Source organism: Paralichthys olivaceus, chromosome 7, assembly GCF_024713975.1.
Source record: "Paralichthys olivaceus isolate ysfri-2021 chromosome 7, ASM2471397v2, whole genome shotgun sequence".
In the NCBI taxonomy this organism is placed as follows: Eukaryota; Metazoa; Chordata; class Actinopteri; order Pleuronectiformes; family Paralichthyidae; genus Paralichthys; species Paralichthys olivaceus.
In genome coordinates, this window is record NC_091099.1 from 24,324,672 (window position 1) to 24,352,132 (window position 27,461).

At 39.7% G+C, this 27,461-nt stretch overlaps 1 protein-coding gene across 1 annotated transcript in view; it reads left to right on the plus strand.

Moving 5' to 3' along the window:
- Positions 1 to 27,461, plus strand: part of poc1b (POC1 centriolar protein B) — a 41,588-nt gene that overhangs the window by 652 nt on the left and 13,475 nt on the right. The window contains exons 2-10 of the mRNA XM_020078692.2: positions 871 to 955; positions 1,705 to 1,876; positions 2,012 to 2,191; positions 2,894 to 3,001; positions 3,604 to 3,719; positions 4,734 to 4,867; positions 5,022 to 5,090; positions 5,954 to 6,106; positions 6,756 to 6,833. Of these exons, the coding sequence (XP_019934251.2) occupies positions 871 to 955; positions 1,705 to 1,876; positions 2,012 to 2,191; positions 2,894 to 3,001; positions 3,604 to 3,719; positions 4,734 to 4,867; positions 5,022 to 5,090; positions 5,954 to 6,106; positions 6,756 to 6,833 (1,095 nt within the window). The remainder of the gene's footprint in view (positions 1 to 870; positions 956 to 1,704; positions 1,877 to 2,011; positions 2,192 to 2,893; positions 3,002 to 3,603; positions 3,720 to 4,733; positions 4,868 to 5,021; positions 5,091 to 5,953; positions 6,107 to 6,755; positions 6,834 to 27,461) is intronic.

The window sequence follows — 27,461 nt, forward strand, 5'->3', positions numbered from 1 at the left end:
TTGGTTTTGCATTCAGTTGTGATGGTTAAGGTTGTGGTAAGGGGCTAGGGAATGCATTATGTCAATGAGTATCGGCGTGCATGAGCGTGTGTACACCAGGGTTATTATAGTTAACGGAAACTAAGAGTAAAACTAGCAATGAAAAAATAATTTAGTTAACTGAAATAATTACAAAAAATGAAAACTAAATAAAAACTACAATGAACAATACAGAACTAACTAAAACTAAACTGAATTGCAGATAAATTCAGCTTTGTTTTCGTTGTCGTTTAGTTTTCACCCTGGATCACTGCCTGTCCTGCAGGTGATGGTTAAAGAATAAAATTAAAGGACTTGATAAACCATATTTTGTGTCACACATTGTTTCATCCTTTTTCAGCTTCTACAAGTCAAGGCTTTCTCTTAATACCTGGAAAAACTAAAACTAAATAAAAACTAAACTGAAACTAGTCGATTCCTCAAAATAAAAACTAAATTAAAACTACAAAATCACTTGTTGAACTAACTAAAACTAAACTGAAATAAAAAAGCAAACTGAAAAACTAAATAAAAGTAAAAACTAATGAAAATGTCTAAACTATAATAACCTTGGTGTACACACTGTGTGTGTTCATTACTGTGCTATCTATGGCTGGGCAATAAAAACAAATGTAACAACAATATGATAATCAATAAATCGATGAGTGTTCGAGATTCTTTGCTACTCCACGGACAGTTAAGTGAATATAAAAAACCATGTGTTTGAACAAGTATTTAAACACATTAACCACGGAGCACAACTCTTTCAACCTTCTTGTCAGACAACATTTTCATTAATCTGCAGAGGAAATGTCAAGTTTTGCTGACTGATTGTGAGAATTGTCACTGCAGGATGATCCCACCCTGGAGAGACACTTCAAGGGTCATAAAGATGCTGTCACATGTGCAGACTTCAGTCCAAACAACAAACAACTGGGTAAAACATGCTGCTGCTGCTTTGAGCCTCAGAAATGTACAGAAGATAGTTGGTTGTAATCATATGTCATGCTTTTGGTTCTCAAAAAAATCTCATTTTAACTTAAAAACACTTTTTACACAATGATACACATAATATGTTTACAAATATCGAAGAATGTAGAGAATCAGAATCTGTAACATTTAGTAGTAAAACAACAAAAATCTTTGGAAATAATCATGCAGCTGTTTACAAGAGCTACATGTACAACATGTGTATACTGTATATGTAGAAATGGGAATATCCAGACTTAAATGTTGTGCCATCATCATGCACAGCACACTTTACATAAAGGCACAGCTGGGCAAAGCACAAAGGAGAATCATAGATAGATAGATAAATAGATAGATGGATAGGTAGATAGATAGATAGATAGATAGATGGATAGATAGATAGATAGATAGATAGATAGATAGATGGATAGGTAGATAGATAGATAGATAGATAGATGGATAGATAGATAGATGGATAGAGAGCAGGACTTTTTTGTCCCAAAGTACATGAGAAGTAGGTGAGAGGAAATATTTTTTAAGGAGTCCTGAGGGTTAAACCCTTTTTTTTTATAAACTTTAGAATAGAAGATAATTCATTTTTAAATTTTTAAATTTAGCATGTGTATTTAAATCAATGACTGATCTCCTGCAGGGGAGCTGTACGGATTCTACTGAGCAGTTTATTTAGTGAATCGTCTTTCTTTTGTCTTCCTCCAGCCTCAGGGTCAGTGGACAAGAGCCTGATGATCTGGAATCTGGCTCTTAAGACGAGGGCCTTTCGATTTGTCGGCCACCAAGATGTCATCACTGGGGTGCAGTTCTCCCCATCAGGTAACCTGGTGGCAACGTCGTCCAAGGACCGAACAGTCAGACTGTGGACGCCTTCCATGTAGGTTTTCAAAGTCACTGTTACTGCTTTAACCATGACTTTTTTATTCACCAAGTACAATAAATGGACAGTCATATAGAATGAATGATCTGGTGCAGACTAAAGTAAGTGTATTCTTTGTGTGTTGTATCACAGGAAAGGAGAATCAACAGAGTTTAAAGCTCACACTGCTTCGGTGCGCAGTGTTGCATTCTCCCACGATGGCCAGAGACTGGTAACAGCGTCTGATGACAAGTCAGTCAAAGTGTGGAGCGTTCATAGACAGTGCTTCATCTACTCCCTCAACCAGCACACGAACTGGGTGCGCTGTGCCAGGTACAGCATGATTGTCAGCACCCAGTATAGCATTAGAATGTGCATGGATATTAAACATAAACATGTTGCAATGCATTCAGAAAGTATTAAGTCCTCTTCAATTTTTCACACTGGATAATGTTGCAGCCAAATTTTTCCCTAATCAGTCATTTGAGACATTATTAGGAAAGACACATAACTGTCTATATAAAGTCTTAAAGCTGATTTCACATGTGGCAGAGTTTGTTTTCTGTGATTGTTACCTGTGCAGAATCTTTATAGCTACTTTCAGACATGCACTAAGCTTGGCTGAGAAGAGGTTTATATGTGAACGCAAATGTTGGAGTAGAATCTCCTGAGTTTCTCTGGAATTTCTACGCCTGGCTCCCTAAAGTTTGCAGAAAGTATAGAGGAGACGATGTGAGAACACAGCAGGAGAACCTCCATCGGTGACAATGTGATGTGAACAAAAAGAATTGATGAAGAATTTAGATAATTATTACTTTATGTATCTGAACAGAGAATTTCCTGCTGCGTTGTGAATATTTGACAGGCAACCGCAGAGAAAGTCTGGACCAATTCTCCAGAGTTCCTCCACAAGTCATGTCTGAAAACGGCTTATGAAACATCTATGATAAGTAGGCCTAAGCTACTTATTTGTCAGGCGTGGCTATAGTATATTTATTGTGTGTTTACACTGTTTTTGTCTTTTCCTTGCTGCAGGTTCTCTCCAGATGGGCGGCTCATAGCTTCCTGTGGGGACGACCGCTCAGTCCGACTTTGGGACACATCCAGCAAACAATGCATCAACTGTTTCACTGACTACGGAGGGTAAGTTCCCAGAAATAACCTCCATGGGCATCTTTTCATTCTTCTCAGCTATTTTATTTTATTTTGTGGCAGCTATTTTTGTGGGGTGAATTTGATGAAATATGTTTGTGTAATTGCACAAAATCATTAGCAAAGTCTCATTTAATTATATATTTTTTGTTTCTAAACAGTAGAATTGTTCAGTTTCATAATTTGAATTTTGATTTGTAGACTAAAGCATCACTGAACAGAATTTAAACATTAAATTTTGAATGATGGGTTTTTGTATATCGCCTGCACAGTTAGTTATGGTAATTGAACACAAATTATCCATAGATATTTACAATTATGGAAGGTAGTTCATTTTATTTTTCCTTGTAAAAACTGGTTAAGGACAATATATGAAAATGATGTTAAAAAGCTAACTCTCATTAATTGTATTATGTATTTTGATTGATGAGCACTGTCCCTATCAAATGATAGAAAATACAAAAAGAATGTAAAAACCACTGTAACTGATTTGGTCTAGTCATTGCTCGGTTTCTCCCATAGATGGCACTGCTGTGTATTATTTACCTCCTGGTAGCTGCTACAGGTCACTGACTCTGTTTTTATTATCACAGGTCAACAACGTTTGTTGAGTTCAACTCCAGCGGCACCTGCATTGCATCATCGGGAGCTGACAGTTCACTAAAAATCTGGGATCTACGGACCAACAAGCTGATTCAGCATTATCAGGGTGTGTCAAAATGTCAGAGCTACAGTAGAATACTGGTGATATATCAAGATTGGAAAATTGAGTCATTATCTAAAATGTTCTTTCAAATAGTTGTAAAATGTAGAAGATCCTGACTGATTGTTTGTCAGCTGAGGAATTATTATGGGAAGTGCACCACTAGGCGAAGCCCCTGCAATGCAATGCATCGCTTCTGTAAATTTTCCTCCCACAATGTTTGATGTACATTCACACAAAGAGCATCAAACCGCGCACATTCGTCAAGCGGTTCATTCGCAAATCGCAAGAATACAGAAACCCAAATGCATGGGAGTCAGGGTCTTTCGCCCAGTTAGAGCGAGTGTTAAAAAAACGGCTGTTTTTCAGTGACTTTTGGTGCTAAAACTGCTCTCAAAGCCACAAATGAAGGTTGTCAGACATGATTTTTACATCAAAATAAAATACGGTTGTTTGCTTTGCAGACATGTCACTATGACCTCTCTCAGACCAATGCTTTTGTTTGTAGAATTATTTTGACAAAAGTTTTCCGGTTTCACCTCTCCATTGGATGCCATGTTAATTTTGAAAAGAAAAGGTCTGAGGGAACAGTCAGCATTTTATAACTCCCTCCCATGGTCACATTTCTTAACTCAAACCAATAAAAAAAATATCTGTACGTTCGGCAAAGTCTTGGGATTCTCACCCCCCCCCCCCATAGTAACAGGATGTTATCAGGAAACCTGTCAAGAGCCTAGATTTTCAAAATAAGTAGTCGTCTCCACCTTCTTTCTCTCTCACTGTCTCACTCTCTCTCAGGGTCTCTATCTTTCCTCTTAAATGAAATGTCTCTCTCAAGAACAAGGCACCCATTCAAAATTTCTCCAGGAGGAATTTTAATCTATTATCCTGTAGAGCATTCAGACACAGTATTTCTACTATATCTTCTTTAAGGGTGAATTACTTATTATATTACTAATGTGTTTTGCTTGCTTGTTTGTGTGTGTGGCTAAAAACATTTTATTTTGCCATTGGGATCAGTCCACAGTGCAGGAATCAACAGTTTTTCCTTCCACCCATCCAACAACTACCTGATAAGCGGTTCCACTGATGGCATGGTCAAGATTCTGGACCTGCTGGAGGGACGCCTCATCTACACCCTGCATGGACACAAGGTGATGCTGCAGCACAGCTCAGTTCACTCACAGACACCGATCAGACATTATCAGACTCTACAGGCAGTCTGAGCAGCTGTTCCAATATTTTCCATAGTCCTTGATGCTCTTTGCCTTAGTAAGTTCTGTTAATCACCAACATTGTGTTTTGCAGGGTGCTGTAATCACAGTAGCCTTTTCCAGGACTGGAGATCAGTTTGCGTCAGGGGGAGCTGATGGTCAGGTTGGTGTTTCATGACTCAGTAAAGACCCTGTGTTCTCTATACCCTCAATAGCTTCTAACTTCAGTGACTATGGTGGCTGTGGCTGAGGGGGTGGAGCAGTTGTCCTCTAACCAATGTTGGCGGTTCTATCCCAGTTTTCCCTTTCTGCATGCCGAAGTGCCCTTGGGCAAGCTACTGAACCCAAGATGAATGTGTGAATGGCAAAGGCGACTGTAAAGCATTTTGACTGGTCAGCAAGATTAGAAAAATGCTTTATAAATATAAATACATTTATTTACTACGTTAAATGGACACCAATATTCAGACTTTAGACCTAAATAAGAAATTATTTTGATAATGGTGTTTATATGTGTTGCAAAGTGAATATTCCACATCAATATGATGAGTATGTCATTGCATTCAATGTTATTCCCCCTGTTTTAAATCCCCAATGTAAAATAGTTTAATGTACGATACTGTATATAGCCCTTGGTATAGGTGTTTTATTTTTTATTTTTGCTAAAGCTACATCTCCTATTCATTTTTCCATTTTGCTGGTAGTTGCTGTATGTCGATGTCACAAAATGCTGTGAAAACTCCAATAAGACGTTATAATACAATTAAGTTGTTTACATGTCAACATAGTCTGACTAAGATCAGAATACTCCACGTCTTACTTTGAATATTATCTATTGTAGAGAGTATGATATTATTCAGGTGAGGGTTTACATGGCAGTGTCTTATTCAGACTACTGACTTAATCAGGTTAATAGCAGAAACTGGTGTCCATGTAAACTTAGTCTGTGTCATCCTTTTATTTTCTGAATTGGAAGATTTGGAGAGCCTGGGTCATGTTAGTTATGCTGCTCCCTTGGTTTCCCAGGTGCTGTTGTGGAAGACAAACTTTGACACCAAATCCTACCAGGAGGTCCTGCAACAACACAGTCGGAGGTCCACCCCTGATCCCACACCCCACCTGTCCGACATCCACCCCAAAGTACCCCACCTTCATCGCCCACAGTCCACAGCCATTCGGGTCAGTTCAACCTGACTTTACATCACATTCAAGTCATATTCATAGTGTCTTGTCCGTTTGTTGGTTGGTTGATTTGTGTGATTTTAAGCAAGATTACCCAAAAGCTACTGGACAAATTACCATGAACCTGGGGGGAAGGATTAGGTATGAGTTGGCCATCATGCCCACAATCACACTGTTGTTATTGGCCAACTACTTTCAGCTCAAGTAGGAACTGTCAGCCTCTGCTGTCACTTTACCTGGGTTTGTTAAGGAGCCGGCCAGACTAGCCACTAGGTGTACATTATGCAAATGAAGGACATTGCGATGTCACATGACATCATGATGATGCAGATATATCAGCTGGACTACTGTTAGGTTTATAGCAGTTACAGTGTTTGCTGTGGTAGAGAGGAGCACTCTTTACTTTTACTTTGTGCTTTTTAACTGACCCTATATAAAACACTGGAGTGAAGAAAAACTTAAAAAAGCATCATATGTCTCCTTTAAAACCCTTCACCTATTCATCCTTCTACTGTACAGATAACAAGAATCTCGTATTCATTTGACATTCCTCTCATGTCTTCAGAGTATTAGGCTGAAGAGAAAGAAAGAGCTGCTCTTTGACAGTTAACAGTGGAGTAGCTGTGACATTTCTTTATCTCCACAGATCAGTCAAACAGTGGCAGACACACAGTCAGCTGACCCGCGTGTCGTAGAGTTGGGCCAAGCTGTTCACAGCACCATGGTAAGATGGCATTACTAAATCTACACTCACACACAGTCTTAAGAAGGCAAGCCAAGTTCCTTATCAAACTATGGATATTTATTCATAATCTATTATCAATGGATGGCAAAAGAAATGTTGTTTCTTGACGGTAAAAACATGTCAAGAGGACAAATGACTTGGAGATCTCAAAGCAGTTACACTATATTATAATGTAATGTAACATAGAACAGTTAAGCTCCTTAGACAAACAAAAAGACTTAGTGGAAATCCACATCAAATGAAAGTGCCACTGAAACATCATTTTCAACTCCTACCTTCAGCTGCTTCCAGACATGCACTCAGAGCCTCCTCACTTTCTGTGGAGTCACTCTTAATAGTCACCTTGTAAAAACTCCAGAGAATACAGCAGGAGTTCCCCTGGAGCATTCACTGTGAGCAAGTGGGTGTGTCGATGACATTTCTAACACATGACGGACGCAAAAATTTAAATTTAAATTTAAAAAAAAACTAAAAAAACACAACGACTAAGATGTCAAGAGAGCTTTTGGTGATATGTGCCTCTGCCTGCTGCACCACCTCTCACCTAAACACTTTCTGATTTCTGTGTTATTGCGTTAGTCTGAGCGGAGAATCTCCTGCTCTGCTGTTCATGTGTGACAGGCGACCTTCGGAGAAAGTCTGGAGGTTATTCTGTGGAGATTTTCTAGAGTTCATGTTTCTGCCCACAGAGTCTACAGTTCTGTAAATAACACAACTCCTGATGGGCTGATAGGACTTTTATTTCTGTGTCTTCCATAGCTCTGGAATGGAATGGGAGGCCATTGATATAATTAATAAGTTTATAACATATAACCTAGGTATTTGCTTGAACTAAACAACTGATTGTGAAAAGCAATATTATCAACTAATGGTTGTAAGTGAAATGAAATGAAAAGCCTTTCTGCAAAAATTACTATTTTGTACCTAATGGACACAAACGTTGGTTATTTGGTGAAAGGCTCATATGACCACCAGGTGGCAGTGCAGACCAGTCAGTCTTAAGTCACGCCATCTTGCTGCAGCTCTGAAAGCTGCCTCAAGGAACAACAAACTCACATGACTAGCACACTGCCGTTCTAATCGTGCCCGTTGGCAATGTACTGTTCTCTTGTCCTGTGTTATTGCCCTTCAGAATTATTCCTTGTCATTAGTTTGTCATTCTCAAACAGTACTGTCACTTTAATTGTTTGTGTGCTGGACGTTGTGTACAGACCTTTTTATAAACAGTCAATGGTTGCGCAGCGAAGTTAGAAAAGTTTATCCTACCTGGTTTATCAGCAGAGAAGGTTTTATTGTTCTCTTTCTTTTAAGCCATCTTGTAATTGTCTTGACCCAGCAAACTTGTAATGCCACTCTGTGTTTTCCAGATCATTCCTCTCTGGGGTCTTTCATTGTAGCTCTGGGCCGTGACCAGGTCTTGAACTTGATTAGTGAGTTTGCATTATGTTGCAAAGAAAAATCCTGGGTGTGAATTAGTGCTATCCGCTTACTTCACAAATGCAGATTTTGGATAGCCAGGTCGAAACATACGATTGATTTAGGTGGGTCTTATTGTACAGATGCAATTAGGATTGGGGAAAAAAAACATGTTCTCACAGAAGTTCATGGACTTACTGAGAGATGTTCATCTTATTTCAAGGGGGTCCTATGTGAGGGGGAGTGGTTTTGTGTGGTGTAATAACTTAACCACAGCCATATATGAAAGACTCAAGATTGTAGCTCATTCATTTGCGCATGGTTGCTGTAAACTACACCAGAACTTGTTGTGTATTTCTACTATGGAATATCATTGGCATGAAATTGAATTTCTTGTCTGGCATCCTTGAAATGTCACATCACATGCAGCTGTTCCCTGGTGTGGTCCATGAGTAGTTGGAGTGGAATCAGAAGCCTGTCCCCACAGACGTTATAATTAATTACCGCCCTCTACTGTTGCAAACAAGAACACCAGGGCATTAAATGTTAAAGGTTCAGTGTGTAGAATTTAGTGGTGAATTTGAATGTTGCAGCTGAAAACCCCTTACCTCACCATCCCCTACCTAAAATGAAAAATACCTGTGGTAGCCTTCAATTTTCATGAAAACTCAAAAGGTGTTTAATTTGTCCAGTTTGGATGACTATAAAAAAAAAACATGGCGGCCTCCGTGGAGAGGACCCCCTCCAGATGTAAATATAAAGTTTTTAAATATAAAGGGCCAATTCTTGGGTAAAGAAACAACAATTCATACAATTAAGGTGAAACACACTAGTGAAAAAATCATTAGGATTATTTTATATTAAATATCTGCCAATAGAACCCTTTCACCAAAATACTGAGGGTAGCCCTTAATGATTAATGGTAATGTTTGTATTTTAGGTCAACACTCTCAGTACGCACATGGGTGTGTGTGCTCGTGTTTGTGTAAATTCATAAGCAGGTGAATGTGGATTTGGGCACATTTTTCTCTTCCGGTGTGGATTTGATTTCTATAGTGAAATGGAAAGGATCATTTAGTCAGACGTGGGCAGGTTGATCAGTGCGCTTTGTAGTCAGTGGATTAATGCAAGGCTAAACACATAGTTACAAATGCCTCATACCCACAACCCTCAGCGTTTGAGCTACATGGTGTGTTGTGTTAAACATAGTGAAGTATTGTTAAATTGTACTTTGTAAGAAGCAAAAGACATCTGTTTACTCATATGGACAATCAAAACCATACCTTACATTGAGTGTTGAAAGTAGTATTTAATGATTCATAGTGATATTTATATTTTCTACCCAAGCCCTCAGTATGCACGCAATTCTTGACTGTGAGTTTGGGCACATTTTCTCTTGGACATATTGTCATTTTTCTTTTTCTAGAGTAGGATCATGGTTATGATCTTTAAAAAAGCAGCTTCAGACTTAGATTGATCAACAAAAAGCGTTTGTTTTAATGGTCTCCTTATTGCTTTTTAATTGCAAGAAAAATGTAGGAACATTTTATTCCTCCTCTCATTTCTTTCGAGCGTGGCAACCTGCTTCTCTTAGTGTCTCCATTCCTGCGGCTGGCTGCTGTGTGGGAGAAAAGCCATGAATGGAGCCAACCAAGCAGAAGTCATTTAGAGTGAGGATGGCCAAGTCAGATAAGTGGTTTGGATTCAAGAGTCCAGTAAACCCATGACTGCAGAACAGCTGTTCATGACTTGAATTGTTCCAATGTTAACATGGAAGTGTGTGGATGAATGTAGGGAACTAATTTTAACCTTCCTGCAGTAGCCTATCAGATGGAAGGGTTTAATGTAACAGATAATGTCTGGTAAATTGTACAATTTTAGAAAGTCATAAAAAGGACATTTTAAAGTTAACATCTACAAAATAAGTGTAACACAGTAATTCAACATATGTATACGAATAAGTAAAGCTTTAACTTTTGAATTTGAGATTAGATATCAAACAGGAAGAGCTGACATACAGGAAGTGACATATATTACATGTCTAGCAGTTTCAATTTAAAGGAGAAGAAGTAGTTGCTTGTCATGAGCAATGATGCACCATGGCTCAATAGATTTTGAACGTAGCGCCACCCACAGAAAACCAAAGCTTCCTTAACAGTAAATCCTTTGATGGCTCGTGATATCAGGCAGTGACAGTGAAGGAACATGAAGTAAACAGAAACGATGGAGGCAAATTAGCAACAGAGACATTTGCCGACGACCACAAAGAGTTTGTGTGTTGTTGCACAAACTTCCTGGATGTTTTCCACAGGGTCTTAAAAAAATCAAAAAAGTACTAAAATAACATAATCTGTTATTAAAGGCCCTCATATGTTGAAATATAACATACTGGGTCTTAAACATATTTAGGTAGGTTGTCATTATCCTAACGCTGTTGCACTTAGAGAAATATTTTGGTGGTGTGAATTGCATGTAATGTTTCAGTTCTTTCTTAATGATAGCGATATTAGAATGCTGCAATATCACAAACACGACCAACTGATAACTGATTTAATTTATTTTTCTCAATGAGTTATCCTCTGATATTCCTTCATTCCTTTCATACTTGACAAAGGTCTAAAATTTGAATCATTATGTTCATAAAAGTCTTGTTGAAACCTGCTTAACCCATGTGTATTGTGTGTGAAACCCCTCTTTCTTTACCATATGAAAAACATATTTTTTGACTTAAGATCACTGTGTAGTCAAAAGCATGCTCTCACTCAGATTTTGCTCCATCTCTTCCTTGTTCTTTCTATTTCTTCCACCTTTTCCTCCTTGTTCTCCTTCCTTCGTGGTGTTGCTAAAGGAGCTTCTCACTGCTCCCTGTATGAATTGCCCAAGTGTGACTGAATGGAAAGGCCCGTGAGAGAGAGTGAGAGATAAAGCTGGGGAGGAATAGAGATCAGAGAGATGCGGGAGATAGCAGGAATCCACGTGCCAATACCCAGGCCCCCTGGGGGGCCCCAACCAGGGAGCAGCAGCCACAGCAGCAGCCGTAGCCGCAGCTCTAATAATAGACTTGCTGGAGTTCTGCCTGCCTGACTAACTCGCTGCACTCTGGAGTCACACACAGTTAATACATGTCCATCCGTTTCATCCTCTCCACAAATAGAAAGACAAACACTGGTTCCTGTACATGCTTACTCACTGATGTGTGCATTGGCTAATATGATAATATCAGTGTGTTGGTGTTAAAATGTAAAGCATGCACACACAGACTCATTCATGCACACCTAGCCCTTCTCCTTGCCTTCTGTAAGCTTGTGTGTCCATGTGTGTGTGTGTGTGTGTGTGTGTGTGTGTGTGTGTGTGTGTGCGTGGTTAACTATACTTATGCCTCCTCTGAAGATGTACGTAATCATCTCCGCAGGCCTATGCAGAAAAGGGTGTTATGAGTAACCGTAGGTTGCAGAGGAGCTGATGCGCACACCTTCTAAATCTCAAAAGCACGTTGTGCGGTCCTGTGTCTTCAAGGAAGCTGACCATACAAGATTAAAAAAAACTGTCTTCTCCCATGTATATTTACTTTCTATAGACAGTGAATGAGTGAGTGAGTTGTGCATGTGTCAGCAGTTATGTGAATTTACAAAGTCAAATCTATTAGTCCGTGTGCGTTTACGTTCTATGTGTGTGTGGTGTGTGTGTGAGGGTCATTCCTGTTTAGATTGGTTCAAAGCAGGGAGCCCCCAGTGCTACTCATCCTGTCAGTTTTCATCACCTGATTTCCATCACAGGGAACCTCTCCTCTCCTCCTCCTCCTCTTCTCATCCTCTCGTCTTCCCTTCCGGCCATTTTCTCCTCCTTCCACTGTTGCTGATGTCCTCAGAGTGCTTTCCCTTCCGCCCTGCGCCTGTGTTTCCCCTTCATCGCCCTAATGGGTCCAAGCGTGGGCGGAAACAGAGAGAGAAGGAGTGGGAGAGCCTAACAGACAAACTGAGAGATGTTAGGGGAGATGCAAATGACCTTAGGTGGATACGTGGGTGGTATGATGGGGAGGCCCCTGCACTCGAGGTCCTGCTGCACCTTTGTGTCCTTAATCTTATGAAATTACTTTTTTTCTACTCCACTTTGTTATTTCAGCTGTATTAAACTTATCAATTTACAATGTTGTATTTTAATAATGTTAAGGAAAGAAATCAGCTCATAATAATATAACTTTTATACAAACAACCAACTAAAATGCTTTATTGCACACTTGGGGAAAACACTGTCAAAAGCAAATACAACACATCAGGTGTTCAGGAAGTTTGTTTTTCCCCTTTCTGTCTTTCTTTTTGTATCAGCCATTAATCTCTGCAGAGAGCTAGCAGCACCAGCAGGACTCAGAATTTCTGAATTGCGGGTTATCAGCAAACGCTACGTCACTCTAGAGCAGACAGAGGCTCAGGGTGGTGCCCTTCCTCCCCATTGACAATACAGAGCTGTGATAGACACACCAGTCGCCATTAAATGACATATCGCATTTATTCCAGTGTCCCTCGAGCCCTGAAACCTTTCATCGTCTGTCCTTGGAATCCACTCTGCATAACAGATCAGTCTTTGAGCACATATAAACAAAAAAATATCTAAATAAATATTTATATATATATATGTGTGTTTTAATGCTTGCATTGTGACACATTCTGATCTTCATGATATTGGCCCAAAATGTGGTTTTACAGAGCCCGAGAGGTCATTGATCCAAATTGCACTGGAGCAAAATGAGGTTTTTTTTTCTAATCACAAGGCTCCACAGGCTCCAACTGCCACCTGAATAGTTTCCTGCGGTTGGATACTTTTTCATCTAAATGTAATTACATTTATGGGGGTTCACAAAGTTTGATGGGAGTGAGCAACATAAAATGTGATTAAACTAATATTAATTTCTCATATTTTATTTAACAAATCCGGATCTAGTGAAATTAAATGTGGTTCCATTCGGGGACTGTTTGGCTTTGGTGAAGGTATGAACACTACTCATTAGTGACATTCCAGTTTGTCTCATAGTCACTTCATTTTTCCTAAACACACATTTATCTCAATTCACTGTTTAGGATGAATTGAAATGTAGTGAAAGTGAAAATGTATCCTTCTTTTACAAGTAAAAGATAAATGCATTTATTTGACGATAGCTGTGTGAGTTATGTGCATGGTTGTCTCTCAAATCGTTGTATGGTCTGTTGTCAGTTGCTCCTTTAGATGAATGGCAGCAGAGGGTATGCAACAACACAGACGGTGTCAAGTCCATTGCACTGAACAGATATCAAGTCAGCTGTGAAACACATGAATAGTGGCAAGCGTGAAATGAGGCCAATGAAGAAAGCAGAGAGTTCTAATGTGGGTGTGTGTGTGTGTGTGTGTGTGGGTGTGTGTGTGTGGTGTAACTGTCTTTATTAGGACCAAAGTGTCCACGTGTATTCATAAAAATCCTCCAAAGGTTGTTTTGAACTTAGGTTTGCTGTTCATCAGTTTTAGTTAAACACAAGTTTTGATTCAAAGTTAGGATAAGGTTAAGGTTAGCTATTAAGTGTGAAGGGTAAAGGTTAAAGAAGTGTTTAATAATAATTCTGTGTGTGTGTTTGAGAGGTGATTAGATCGCAGAAGGTTAGATTTGGTTACTTGCGCCATATCTCGTGTCCCTGCAGACGTTAGGTGTGACGCCAGTTTGACCAGACAAGGTGTCCTCTACTACCAAGCCTGTGTGTGTGCTTGTGTCCTTGTGTGTGTGTATGTGTGTGTGTGTGTGTTCCTTTTGTAGGTGTATGTCCTTCCATCCTCTATGAATGATTGTATAATCCTGGTCATATTTGAGTCGGACTTGCCATAATTTCTAATGCTTCTGTTCATGTGCACCCATCAACTGAATATGTTAAGGCCACACATGTTTGTGGTATTGCACTGTGTGTACGTTCTACATTTACACAGATGGCCCCGCCACCACCCCTCTGGAGCTTCCTGTGCAGGGGAAGTACAGGATATTGGATGGCCTGGAGGTTTAGATACCAGATTTAAGTGCTGCAGAGGAGAACATGAGTGACAAGACGGGACGGAAATGAGCTAAAGATAGTAACAGCTCCGGGGGGGTGGGGAGGGTTCACTTTCCATTAGGACATGGGCACCCAGAGGCTGCATAACACCCTCACACTCACATCCATGCCCAAACGCAAACACCACACTCTGGTACAGTGAGGCAAACACACTCATGCACACTCAGTCCGATGCACAATCAGGCACATTCATTCATACTATATTCTACAACACTGACTGTCACTTTAGTCACTCACAAATTCTCCCACAGGCCTAATCTGACAATTGTGGCAAATGTTGAGCTGTCAAAAAAAGTTGCAATGAATCTTATTGCCTGTAAATCATCTGTAGTTAGGAAACCAGGGTAAAAAGCATGAAGTAAATTGGGCTTGTGACTTTCTCCTTCTAATGTGAAAAAAGCGCTAAATGCACTTGAAAGTTTCTGATTCCCCGATGCCTCCTGACCATCCGATGGCTCCAGTGACAGCAGAGTCAAAGCTGAAACCAGTCTCCAGACACCACACATGTTCTGTTACGTTGTGCTGCGAGATCCCCCCCCCCCCTCAGCAGCTTTGGTCTCCTTGGCACTTGCAAGTGTCCAAAAACTTGATCTTCCTCATCAAAAATAGAAGAGGAGGGCAAGCCTTATTACTAATTCAGGAGGATTCTCTCTTCGGATTCCCGGCTGCCCCTCTTCACCCTTCCTGTCTCTCTCCTTTCTCTCCTCGTCTAATTGGTGGCTCTTTATCTCAACCTTACGCAACACTCACTCACAGGAAGCAGGTGCTTACCTGAGGCTCATGCCGTCACACTTTGTGCTTCTCTGCTCTTCTGAATAAATATAAAGAGTAAAGGTTAGAAACATGACATGACTGTTTTGCCATCTTTTAGGCACATTTTGAAAATAAAGTAGTGAACAAATTTAGGTCAAGTAATGTCAGTATCTGAAAGTATCTATTACCCTGTGCCGGATTCCAGACACTTAATTGAACCGATCCATTAATGGGATCATATGTGATTCCCACCATCACATAATTTCAATTTTCTTCAGTCCTCCTTTCCCTAACATATGATTTTATTTCTGAGCAGTTTGTTTCCCTTCCTGTCACTCTAAGGGTTTCCCTCAGGAAGACTATCCATCCACGTCTGATCTACCCTCAGTTCTGAATATGCCATCTCAAGGGTACATAATGCATCCGCAGGTGTTTCTACTCCTGCTGACATTCGGTCTATGCAGGAGACTAAAAATAGCCATGCAGGTCTATTACAGGTACTGCGGGCACCTGAAAGGCAAATGTGTTGTGTTTTCCACCCTGCTTGCCATTATCCCTGCCTGGAGAAAAGGAGGGTAACTGGGATGCAAGATGAAAACAGAACTCAGATGAGATAAAGACGAGCAGACATTAATTTGTTTTTTTGTTTTTTTGTTTTTTTGTTAGTTCCTTCCAAGTGAGGCTAGAGAAAAAGACAATTTGTGATGCCCTGCCTTGTGATCATGTCATGTTTTCCAGTAATTTCTAGGTTGTGTTGAATCTATGATCTCATGGAGTGATTGGTCTTTGAGTTTGGAGATTTTTATCCCAAAACAATCCAGTGAAGGAAACTGAGAAACTAAATAATTCAAAATGTATGTTAAATGAAAACAATGTTGTTTTCATTGTAATATTCATTTCCTGCTAAAATAAACATGATTCAAACTCAAAATGAGAACATGATTCAAAATATTAAATCTTTAAATAAGAAAGACCCTTCATGCTGGCTCAGCTTTATTTGCCAGAACTTCAAAATTAAACAAAAAGTCTGTCAAAGATGTCATTATGTAATTTTTATTGTTCTATTCTTTTTGGCAAAAGACCAATTTTAAAAGCTGCAGGTTCTGTTTAAAATAGTTATATTATAAGTAATAGACATTCATAGATAGAGAGTCTACAAGTGAACTGTTGTTTGTTTTAAAGGTGGACAGGCAAAATAAGTCTAGTGTATTTAATTTTTGTCTAAAGGTGGTGGACAACTACAGCTAACCAGTCTAATGGAGACGCTATGTGTGGAAATATCATGCTACCTTAATATCTGATGCTATTTTCTTCCTGAGCGGAGGCAGAGAGGATGTGCCTGATGAACCGCGTAGGAAGATCAGGCGCCTCATGGCTCTGCTGCAGGCCCAGCTTATTTCTGTACAGCTCATAGGTGAAGAAAAACAAATTATTGATTTTTCAAAAGAAAAAATTATGCTTTCTTTTTTACCTCCCACTGAGCAGCATGTACAGTACCTGCTGACCTAAAGTGATTGGGGCAAGGTTAGTTAAGACTGGACTGTACTTTCTGTAATTTTAGGAATGGACTTTTGTATGCTATTTTTAGCTGGGTGGTGGGTGGAACATATTCATTTTCTTTGGCAGTTTATCACTGAATAATTTTTTTCTTAATCAGTATTCATGCTGTTTGTGGAACAGTTCTTATGTAGATTCTACTGCTCTGGCTATATACACTTAGTCTATCTATCTATATTTCTTTTTTCTCTCTGGAACCATGTGTTTGAGCACATCCGTTTCTGTGTATATGTATATTTTATGTGTCATCTTTGTGCAGATGTGTGTGTGTATCTGCATGTATATGTCAATGGCTTATACTTGTGGCTACACACACAGACATAGAGAATAACTGTAAAGCAGGGATTACTTGGAAAGAGCGAAGAAAACAAATCCATTTCCTCGAGCTGAGACAGCCACAGGGTCACGGTTTCTTTCCGGAGCTGCAGCTGTAACCTAATACTGCCTTGGTTCCAGGTTAAAGCTCACCTCCCCTTGCTGCTACCCCCTCCTGTTAAGCTCATAGTCCACCTGTTCGGAAGTCATTCATCTCTCTGCTCCCAGGAGAGAGATAACTGGATTCCCCAGCCTCTGACCACAGCCCCACTGATGGATGGTTATAATGGTCTTTTATTGTTTGATGTATCCACTCTCTTCCTCTGACTTTTCCAAATCAAATCTTCTCTCTTCATATCCCTACTCTATCTGCTCAGGATATACCTTTTTTACTCCATTTTTAGTGTCGATGTGCCATGTCCATTTCACAAATATAGTATTATAATGACACTTCTGATTCAGCAGTTACTGGCCCTCGGTTTTTGGTTTCAGGATTGCCAGTCAGTCCTCTCCAAACATCGATTTCCATTTTTCCAACTGCTATCCAGTCGTATATGTGGTGTGTCCCTGTGAGACTATTTGATTTTAAGATACTATTTAAAGGAACAGTCTTCTGTTGCATAGTGAAAGTAGAAGGGCACTCTGAGCACGGTATTATACATTGCTTATACATGTACTAGATTATAATACATATACCATATACACTACAAACTGCTTACAATCTTACCTGTTCATAGATACTAGATACTAGTAAAGTATGGCATTGTAAAAGAAAGTGAAAGAAAATTGTCTCAGCAGTCTTTGTGTAATCCTGGTAACAGACAGACACCCAGCAATGAAAACAATCTTTGGCAGAGAGAACAATAAGAACTCCAGTCCCCCCAAAGTATCCTGTAACTAACAAACATGCAAAATCCTCATTTCTTCTGCATAAACATGTTTATTTTGCTGCTGGACACTCCGTCTCCTTTTTAACGTCATGAAATTGTTGAGGATTGGAACACAGTAGCCACTGTGCACACAGATTTGTTTGCCTTTTTTTTCCAGACTTGGGTGATTTACTTTTTTGATCTTTTACTGGGTCTTGTCTTAATCTGCAGTCTTTATGCCAAAAATGGAATTATGGTCTCGATACAAAACAAGTTTCATATTGTTAGATCCTGAGTACTAAATATTTTTGTTGCATTAATATTGTTGTTGTTTTTTAGATCGTTTGTCAAGGTTCAGATTTAAGAGTCTTGGTCAAAGACGCATTAGTGTTTTGCGCTGACTGTGAGCCCAGCACGTGTGGGAATTTAGGAAAGGTTTTGTCACCAACAGTCTGAGGGGGGATCAGTGTTGGCCTGTTTGCATTCTCTTCCAACAAGACAATTAGCAGTGGGGATATTGTGAATGGCAAATGAGTTTCCCACAGGTGCTTTGCAGTCCTTCTGGTATTAGCTTAAGTGCTAAAGCTGATTAGCAGGCATTTGTGTGGCAATGCTGCTCAATCCGATCTCTCTTATGGACACCTGCCTGTTTTTGCAGTTTCCTGTGAGAGCCACGACCTTTGAAATGGTAGATTTAATATTTATTTTGTTGGCTTTCATCGGTTTTTTTTCTGCTCTACTTTTTGTACATTTACAGTTTAGCTGTCATGTGGTTATTTGGAGCAAATGAACTTCAACTTTTCTGTGACACTTTTGGTCACAATGTCTGCAGTCTAACATCTGTCACTCAAGTTTCTGCCTGTTCAGTTGTCTCCATGTTGACTTTCTCTGAGGTAAACGGATACGAGTCAGGCTTATGCTTGGATATGTGTCAGGATTACATGGGAAGACTAACCTCTTGCTGTCCTACATACATCTCAACCCCTCATATGTCACCACATTTCTTTCTTTCGCCAATATAATCAAGCAAGTAGATTACAGCATTCAAGGCAAACAAATATGAGTTTCAAAGATGCATAAAAAATACCACGGTTTGTAAAAATCTAATTTGATGTTCATGTTCTTTGTGGCATTCTACACATCACCAGGTATTTGATGTATTAACTCTCAGTCTAGCTGCACTGGATTATATAACTGTCATTCAGAAAAACAGTACATGGTGTAAATTTCCAGTGTTACAGTTGGCTGCTTGTTGCTACAGCATTGCTCGACAGTTTGCACATGAATGCATTGTTGTTGGGAAGAGTGGGATAAATTAATGAAAGTTGCGGTAGGAAGATATTGCAATTTGATTAAACTTTTGTTGTTTTCCATTTTTGTGGTATTTAATTCACCAGAAATTGAGGGGCCTTATTGGGAGGATAGAGAGACAGATTTCAGTTATTACTGGTTAAATATTGAAGACGGTAGGCGGGTCCGTTTGTGACAGCCAGGTACGCCAGCCAGTCATTTCATTTGGTTTGTGTTTGTGTTTTTTACAGTTCTGTAAGGGCCACAGACAGTGGCTTTCTTATTTTTTTTAATCAGATGTACCCATCATGTTTCACAAACAAACGGCCAACCCTTGATTCCTTTAGTTCATCTTAACATTGCACAATGAATAACCTGACAGAATGCTGTATTTAAAAGAGCTTATAATACGTATAGACATCAACATGTCATCAACATGCCTCACTCTGCCCTACTACATTTCTCTTTGAGAATATGTCCACGTGCCATCTCTTCCACAAGCCCCCTTGTGACCAGCTATATTTGAGCACTTAAGTGGGTATAATGAAAGGAAGTCACCCATTTATTCCCCTCTCTACAGTTAGTTCTTCTTAAAAAGTCCCCTTGCTGTTCTAATGAATCAGTTGCAACACTTCAAAGTTGTCAGTTTGAACTTACAGCCATGGCCCTTCTTAAGAAATAAACAGTAATCTTGTGACACACAACAGGACTGTGTTTAGAATGGCTCATGTGAAGGCCATTGACATGAAGTATGGTAACAAGTGACCCAGTGATGTCTAATTTGACATGGATTGGTTCAATTAAGTGTCTGGAATCCAATTACTTTAAATTGCCATATTGTATGTTGTGGCTTGTGTTAATGTAGTGGCTGATCAGTGTATGTATGTTCTTAACAAAACTTTCAGTATGTTTTCTGTGAAGAGCAGCTTTGGGTTGGAATGTAGTTCCTGCTCAGTGAAGAGTTTAGCAGATGGTGATAGTGGCAGTTTTACACTTTCTTAACATTCTGCACTGCTAAATCATTTGCAACAAGGTATTCATTTGTATCAACTTAAAGGCTCAGTGGGTAGAATTTAGTGACATCTAGTGGTGAAGTTGCATGTTGAAGCTGAATACCCCTCATCTCACCCTCCTCTTCCAAACATAAAGAGAACCTGTTGAAGCCATCAGTTGTCATAAAAACTCAAAAGATGTTTTGGTTTGTCCAGTTCAAAAAGATGGCGGTCTCTGTAGAGAGGACCCCCTCAATGTGAATATAAAGTATTTAAATATAAAGGGCCTGATCTAGAGGAAAGAAAACTACAATTTGTTCAATTTAGATGAAATACATTAAACATCATGAGGATTATTTTATATTTAATTTCTGCCAAAAGATCCCTTAGCGTAAATCTTACACACTGGACCTTTATGACTGAACAAACATGCTGATTCTAATGTTGCAGTTGAAATAGTTGTGAGTTTTTTCTAGGCAGTGCATATGTCCCTGTGTAATTAACAAAAAAAAGTTCAACCCGAGAAAAACATGCAAGCTAATGACAAAGTTCTGTGCCTTTTCATCATGTATATAAACATGATTCTGCTCTCTTCATCTGTTTTCTTCTATTCTCACTCTCACACTAACATAACCTTCCAGTCAAATTTAAAGGGAGGCTAATATTCACTGGGTTGGGTCGGAAACAAATGCTGATTTCCACACACTTTTCTTGAGTGTTGATTGCCTCTTTCCAAAAAATGCATCCAGAAAATTAGCAGGTAAAGATTTGAATATTTTACTTAAATTAACTTTGACAGAACCACATTGAACAACAAGTGCCCTGGTTACAGTATTGCTTCCCAGCAATCGCATGACTGCCACCCCTACACTACACACAGTTTATATTATTTGTTCCGTGTCTTCCGTGGAACTTTTCATCCTTGATAATAGACCACATTTCTTTGGTTCCTGCCACTCAATGTAGAGCACAATAGCATCAGACATTGCAGTGCCCAGGAGGAAACACTTGCACAGTCTGTTGACCCACCCGCTTCAGGACAGAGTGGGCTTGAAGGTTTGGCTTGTTTGACGTTAACCCCTGGCCCTTGTGGAGGTGGTGCAATGAAAATGATAAGAATGGCTCCACAGTTTGAAATGTTTTCATGGTTTCGCTAATGTTTCCATTGGGTCTCAAGAAGTCGTCCAGTAGGGCCTGTCCTACCTCTGCAAAGTCCTCTATAGAGCTATCGTACTCTTTCTCCCCTCTTGAAATAATACATGAATACAATATATCACAGACTACTCAGTATTGGCAATATTGGTTTTCAAACTGCATTCGGGTGCACACTGTCTTCTTATGTCTTCTCACTTTCTTGAGGGACTAGGTCATGCAGAACTAGGGTCCTTAAACATTTGAGGGTGTGTAAATATGTGCAAATGAATGAATCTACTCTAGTCTCACACCCACTGACAGTTCACATGCATTTGTGCGTGGTAAACTTGGCCACATCATGAAAAAACGGCAGTCCAGAGCCGCAGACTTGCTGATAGTGCAGCTAATTTAATCCTAAAGCTATTTTAGAAGAAAAGGACTTAGTTGTAACTTTATAATGTCACAGTCTTGCAGTTTCAACTGAGCACAAAGTGTGTGAAGTTGAGGACTAGCATATTATTTGCTGATATGCACCGATATAAAAACTTTTATTTTACAGAATAAATGTTGACCAGTATAGGAAATTTTTACTCCCTAATATTGGTATTAGTCATAGTATTCTGGGGGAGGCAAAACAAACTATTTGTCATTTGTCAAGCAATAACCTGACCCTTCTGATTTTACACTGCATGACATGATTCTGCAAACAGCAAGGTAAAGTAAAAAGAGTTGATTGCCTCCCTGACAGATTGGTGGCGTGCAGGCTGTCGCCTGCAGCTCTTCATCTAGTAGCTCACTGTGGATGCTCCTGATTGCTCCATTAACAGTAAGAAATGTTCAGTTTGCATTAGCAGCAACTTTGGAACCCATCAGTTAACAGCTGATGATGATTTAGCATTTTGCATTCGTAGGCGATATCTGTTTAAACAGATTAGCAGTAACTTAAAACAGCATTTTCTTTCCCACCGAATGTCACCACAGACACTGGGTTTGCATGAATATAAACATTGCAATACTTTTTGTGGGCCATCAGCTCAATAATCTTTGTATAACCTCATTCAGCAGCACAATGACCTAACAAATATTTTTAAGAATGAAAGTCATAAAGATTGCCACTTAAAATGATTTGAACCAGAGTCTGGTTCACACTGCACTACTCCTCCAGCTTTATTCAAACAGAGTTGGGGCTGAAAGTTTTGCAGCAATTAATTATGGTTCACATTGTATCTGATTTGTCATAAATGAAGTGCAATTTGCATCAACTATACAACAACAACAAAAATACACACCCTCAGATAGCCCTTTTAAGTTGTGATGACCAGCCAATATGTCCTCACAACATCAAAATGTCTTCAAAATGATGGTTTTGAACCAAAATGGCCCTCACAACTCTAAAGAAGACAAGTACACACACACACACACACCATGTGCAACCTCCTGTTCTCTATCTATCATTGTCCTCATACCTCCCATCGTTTGATGTGCAAGGTCTTAGTAGCGGATGTCAGCCTAATTTAGCTACTCCAGCTGGTGTCTAATCTGAGCCCTCAGTGCTGCCATCAGAGAAGGATGTTCAAGTGGATGAGGCTCAAAACTAGAACAAGCTAAATGTCAAAATTGTATTTCCGCTACAGTAATTGTAAATGTAAATGTAAATGGCGGTTTGAAACAGAAGCAACAAGTTACATTACCAGGGTTGCTCTGGCAATCTGCCTAGAACATATTTATGTCTGGGTGACATGTCCTCTGTTTCAAATGAAATTGTAAGGAACGGCATTCACATGATTACTGAAGTGATCATGGCAGTGATCACTTTAAACATTTAAACAACAGAAAACAACAAGCTTACAATGTGCAACCACAAACAGCGCCCACAGTGTCCTGTCGTTCTGCTCCATCAAATGGCAATTTCTTTGATGTGAGATGTGAGATACCTAACCCTGTCGTGCAGCTCAGAATAGACGTACGGCCAGAATACGCTTCTCAACTAGAGCAAGATTCTCCTCCATTTTCTAATTAACAGGGATCATGAGTCCTACAACATTCTAATTGGCTGCATGAAAGAGCCTACACAATATAGTGAAATTAGAGAACTGTTCACACACCAAAGATGAGATAACATGACAACTAAGCGGCAAATTGCAGTAAACAACTTCCTGGCCAAGTTCCTGTGCGACCTAAGCTTATAAATCAGATGTAAAAAAAAAAAAAAGAGTGAACATAACAGCTACATTCCTGGTCATCATGGAACTTGAACCCAATGTAAAAGCCAATAAGCAATTGCTGAATGCCTGAAGTCACATAGGAGAGTGAAGGGCCACACAGATATTTGCCACACATACATATTTTCTGGATATCCACATGCCTAAATCGTCATTTTGAGTTTCTAAAAACTTCTAATAATGAAAACAAAAAGCCACAGGAGCACAGCTGAGAAGAAGCACACAGCCACTTGCAGGCCTACACGTGGAAATATATGAACACACATGCAGACTAGAAAGCCTGCTAGTTGTTTGTGTCTTTGATCGGGGACTGAGGGGGTATTTTGGTGCCACAGGATCCATGATGACAGACCACATAGCCCACCTGTGGTTGCCAGGGCTTGGGGAAGCTGTCTCTGCTCTCTGCTGCCTGTACTGTGAAGGGCAGAGGCACAGCATGACCTCTAACCCCCCACGGCACCAGCTGCCAATCAAGCAGCTCAGCAACCCCCAGCTTCTCTGATGCTCTCTTGCTGTGATGCTGCTCAATGGTGACACTGCTAGCTGCATCCTCTTTGAGGGCCCCTGTAGCCCAATCAGCTACCCTTTCTTTGTTTTCTTGCAGCCCGGAATCAGCATTGGCATTTCTGAGGAGGCTGGAGAGTGTTAGAAGTAGAAGTAGAAGTAGAACAGATTACCAATGAAATCAGGATACTTTCTCAGCACAGTATTGATAAAAATGCTTGTGTGAGCAGTGGAGCAAACCTAATTTGTCAAATCATTGCAGAGCATATAAATTCATTGATGGTCATTGCTTTGTCATCTGTAACTGGTCAACAGTTTCATATGATTGATAGGTGGACTGGATATTGTCTGTTCACAATACTACTGTAAGTTTCTTCATAACACTAAATGTAAACCTTTTACTACGGAGAAATTCCAAGTCTTGGCCTCTCCCACTGTGACCTGTGAACCATCTGCGTAGATGTGATCATGGAGTGAGATGCTACGTCGAAGTCCTGGCAGAATATTTGTCCGACCAATTGCTAGTACCAGTATCAAATACTTCATGAAAATCTAAGTTAACTGGAAAAAGCCTTGAACATAAAGTGCATCAGTGTTATGCACTACCTTAGGTAACAGAACCATCTTTTGAAAAGATTTATTTCCTGCTGTCTCTGTCCCCATCTGCTAATATGTTGTCAACTAGGCTGACTCAGGTAAAAGTGTTTTAAAGTCTAGGCTGTATTTACCCCTTGTTTCAGCAGCATTTCAGATTCTATATTTACTAAGACTTGTTTCCATACTCATAAGGAGAATGGCCCGCACTTTAATGGAGAACATCTGTGTTAGAAGGCTGGGTGTTATAATTAAAGGTAAACAGAAGAGTTGCCAGGAGCACCTTTTGTCAGTGTTGGACTATGGTTATATAATTTATATTACTGCATCTGCATCTCTTAAAAAACACAACAAAACAAATGCAGTCTATCATGCTGCTTGGTGGTTTGTATCTGGTGCAAGTTTTAGTACACATCAATGTAACTCATATAAAATGGCTTAATGGACTTAACTGGGTAAACTACAGCAGTACATTTCTGGTTTGCTGTGATATTGCTCTACACTAGATCATCAGAGTCAATTCTCTGATAGGTAAATGTATAAAACTGCCTTTTGCTTTCATACCCATATGAGCTGCAAAGGCATTGCTTTTAAGGGCCATCATTTGCAACAATGGTTTATATCCCAATCTCTGCATGTCAAGTGTATTTTCTGTATTTTGGTATATTCCTGTTTGTACTTTAATATCAAACCTTGGATCACATTTTGCTGCATATTCCAACCAGATATTATATCTCAAGGACCTAATGTTAAATACTAGCATTCATTACCATGCAAAGCTCTGCTAGTGCACCTAGCTCACTCTTACCTCCATTTTTTTGCAGTTTTACTCTTTGATTCTGGTCCCATAAATTATGTTTGTATTAAGGGGTTAAATATATGTGTTATATACTTTCCATGTGTTCATGTGTCACCTAAATAGGTATAATGCCTATTTGTGTACTCTCATTCTATCCCTACAATACCTAAACTTGTGGTCAATGAACCTTGACATATTTTCCTTTTATTAAGCCTCATGCTGCCTTGTTTCATTTCCACAGATTTTGATTGTAGTCTGCATGTGTATGTGTGGGTGGGAATGTCCGTTAAAATGTGAATAATGTGGGTAAATCTTACTAAGGGGCTTTAAAATGGGCTAATCCCATGCAAAGCCACAATGACGCTCATTCACTTCCTCACTGTGAAAAGATTCACCTCTGCTTGAGACTTTGGTGGGAAAGAAACCAGAGAAAAATCTGGTGGCCATATATGAGTTGCTGAAATCTCAGCAAAGGTCTGATTTCCTCTCTTGCAACAGACTTTTCTTAGGAACCTCAGCTGTTTGATGTCAATCCTTTCAAAGCTCATTTAAAAGAATGCTGCAAAGCAAAATGCACAAATCAACAACATTGAAATTGTTCAAATCATTTTAATGTAAAGTGGTTTTCCTATATTTGTTCTCTACTTTTCAGCTAATGCCTCATGTAGCATTAGAGTAATCCTGGTTTCTTTTCACAAGACACTTTGTTTTCCTTTTTCATGAAAAACCTGACAGTTTGTGGTGCCTTTGAAAGCTTGAGACACTTGCTTATCTTGAAGTATAATGTAATGAATAACAACACAGAGATTGTGCAACTTTCTAAATATTGTTTAAATATGTAGTGGTGACAGAGTTATTTAATCAGAGTTGTCGGTACATGAATAATTAACCAAGGGTTATTGTAGGACATACCCAAAGACAAAGAGGAAGTATTGTTGAGGAGAGAGGGAGAAAAAAATGAGGTAGTGATGAAATTAGGAGGAACCAGAGTTGCTGACTGACTCATAGGTTGCAAAAGAGCCAAGGAAACAAAGGAACTAAGAGTTAGGATGGATTACCTAAAGTGTTGGTCATCATTAAGTTTCATTATATGTGTGCATGTGCCTCCTCTCTGTAAGGTTCGTTTTGGCAGGAAGGACTCGCTAAAATCTTATCCATATGTGCAGCGCGGAATAAATCTGTCCACTCACAAGTGAACTTGGAGAGACATGTTTCATGTTCAAGTCCCTGTGGCAGTAAACATCCTGCAGACGTTTTCTTGAGAAAAACTCAAGATTATTCTACGGGTACTGCTGTGCTGCTGACCCTGAACGCCGATCTCTCTGGGGAGCAGTTCTCAAGAAGAGCCGTGACAGTACAGAAACTGGGGTTCGCGCTTTCTGCCGAGGTTGCCTTTCATGCATGCACAATACAATACAATTGTAGATTTGTTATTGTGAGAGACGTGGACCTTCAGACTGTGAACACACTCAGTATCTCATGTCATTCAGGTACATGACATCCATTGTATACTTGTCAGCTGGATGCTGCCAGGTTCTTTTAGATAAAGAGGAGAAGTAACAAAAAATGTTGGATTGATCAGTTTTTATGGCCTTGGTATGTGAGGGCCCTGACACAAGAGGACATGGGTTATAATTTAGGGTAAATGTTGCTCTCTGCTACTAGATTTTCTGCCAACAAACTGATGGAGCATCTAGACTTCCAGGCACTAACTCCATACGCTCCAAGTATAACAGGTGAGGGGAAGGTGAATAAACTGGCTTTGTTAACAGTTCACCTCATGGTAAACACAATAAACGACATCAGGACAAGGGAGTGTGTGTGGGTGTGTTTGCATGGGTGTGATCATGTCTGAGTGTGTATACCGATGTCCCAGGTGCGACTGTGAGTTATTTTGTATGTATTAGCCCAATGGGGATAAGGCCTCTAAAGCACATGTTCTCTGAAGACTGAGTGTATTTGCTACGTGTGTGTTTGCAGAGTGGATGGCAGCCTAGTCAGGGAAACATGCTCCTGCCACCTCAACCATACTCATGCTTGCTGATAAAAACTGCCGGGCCTTTGCAGGAACTACATAACATTTAGTAATCAATA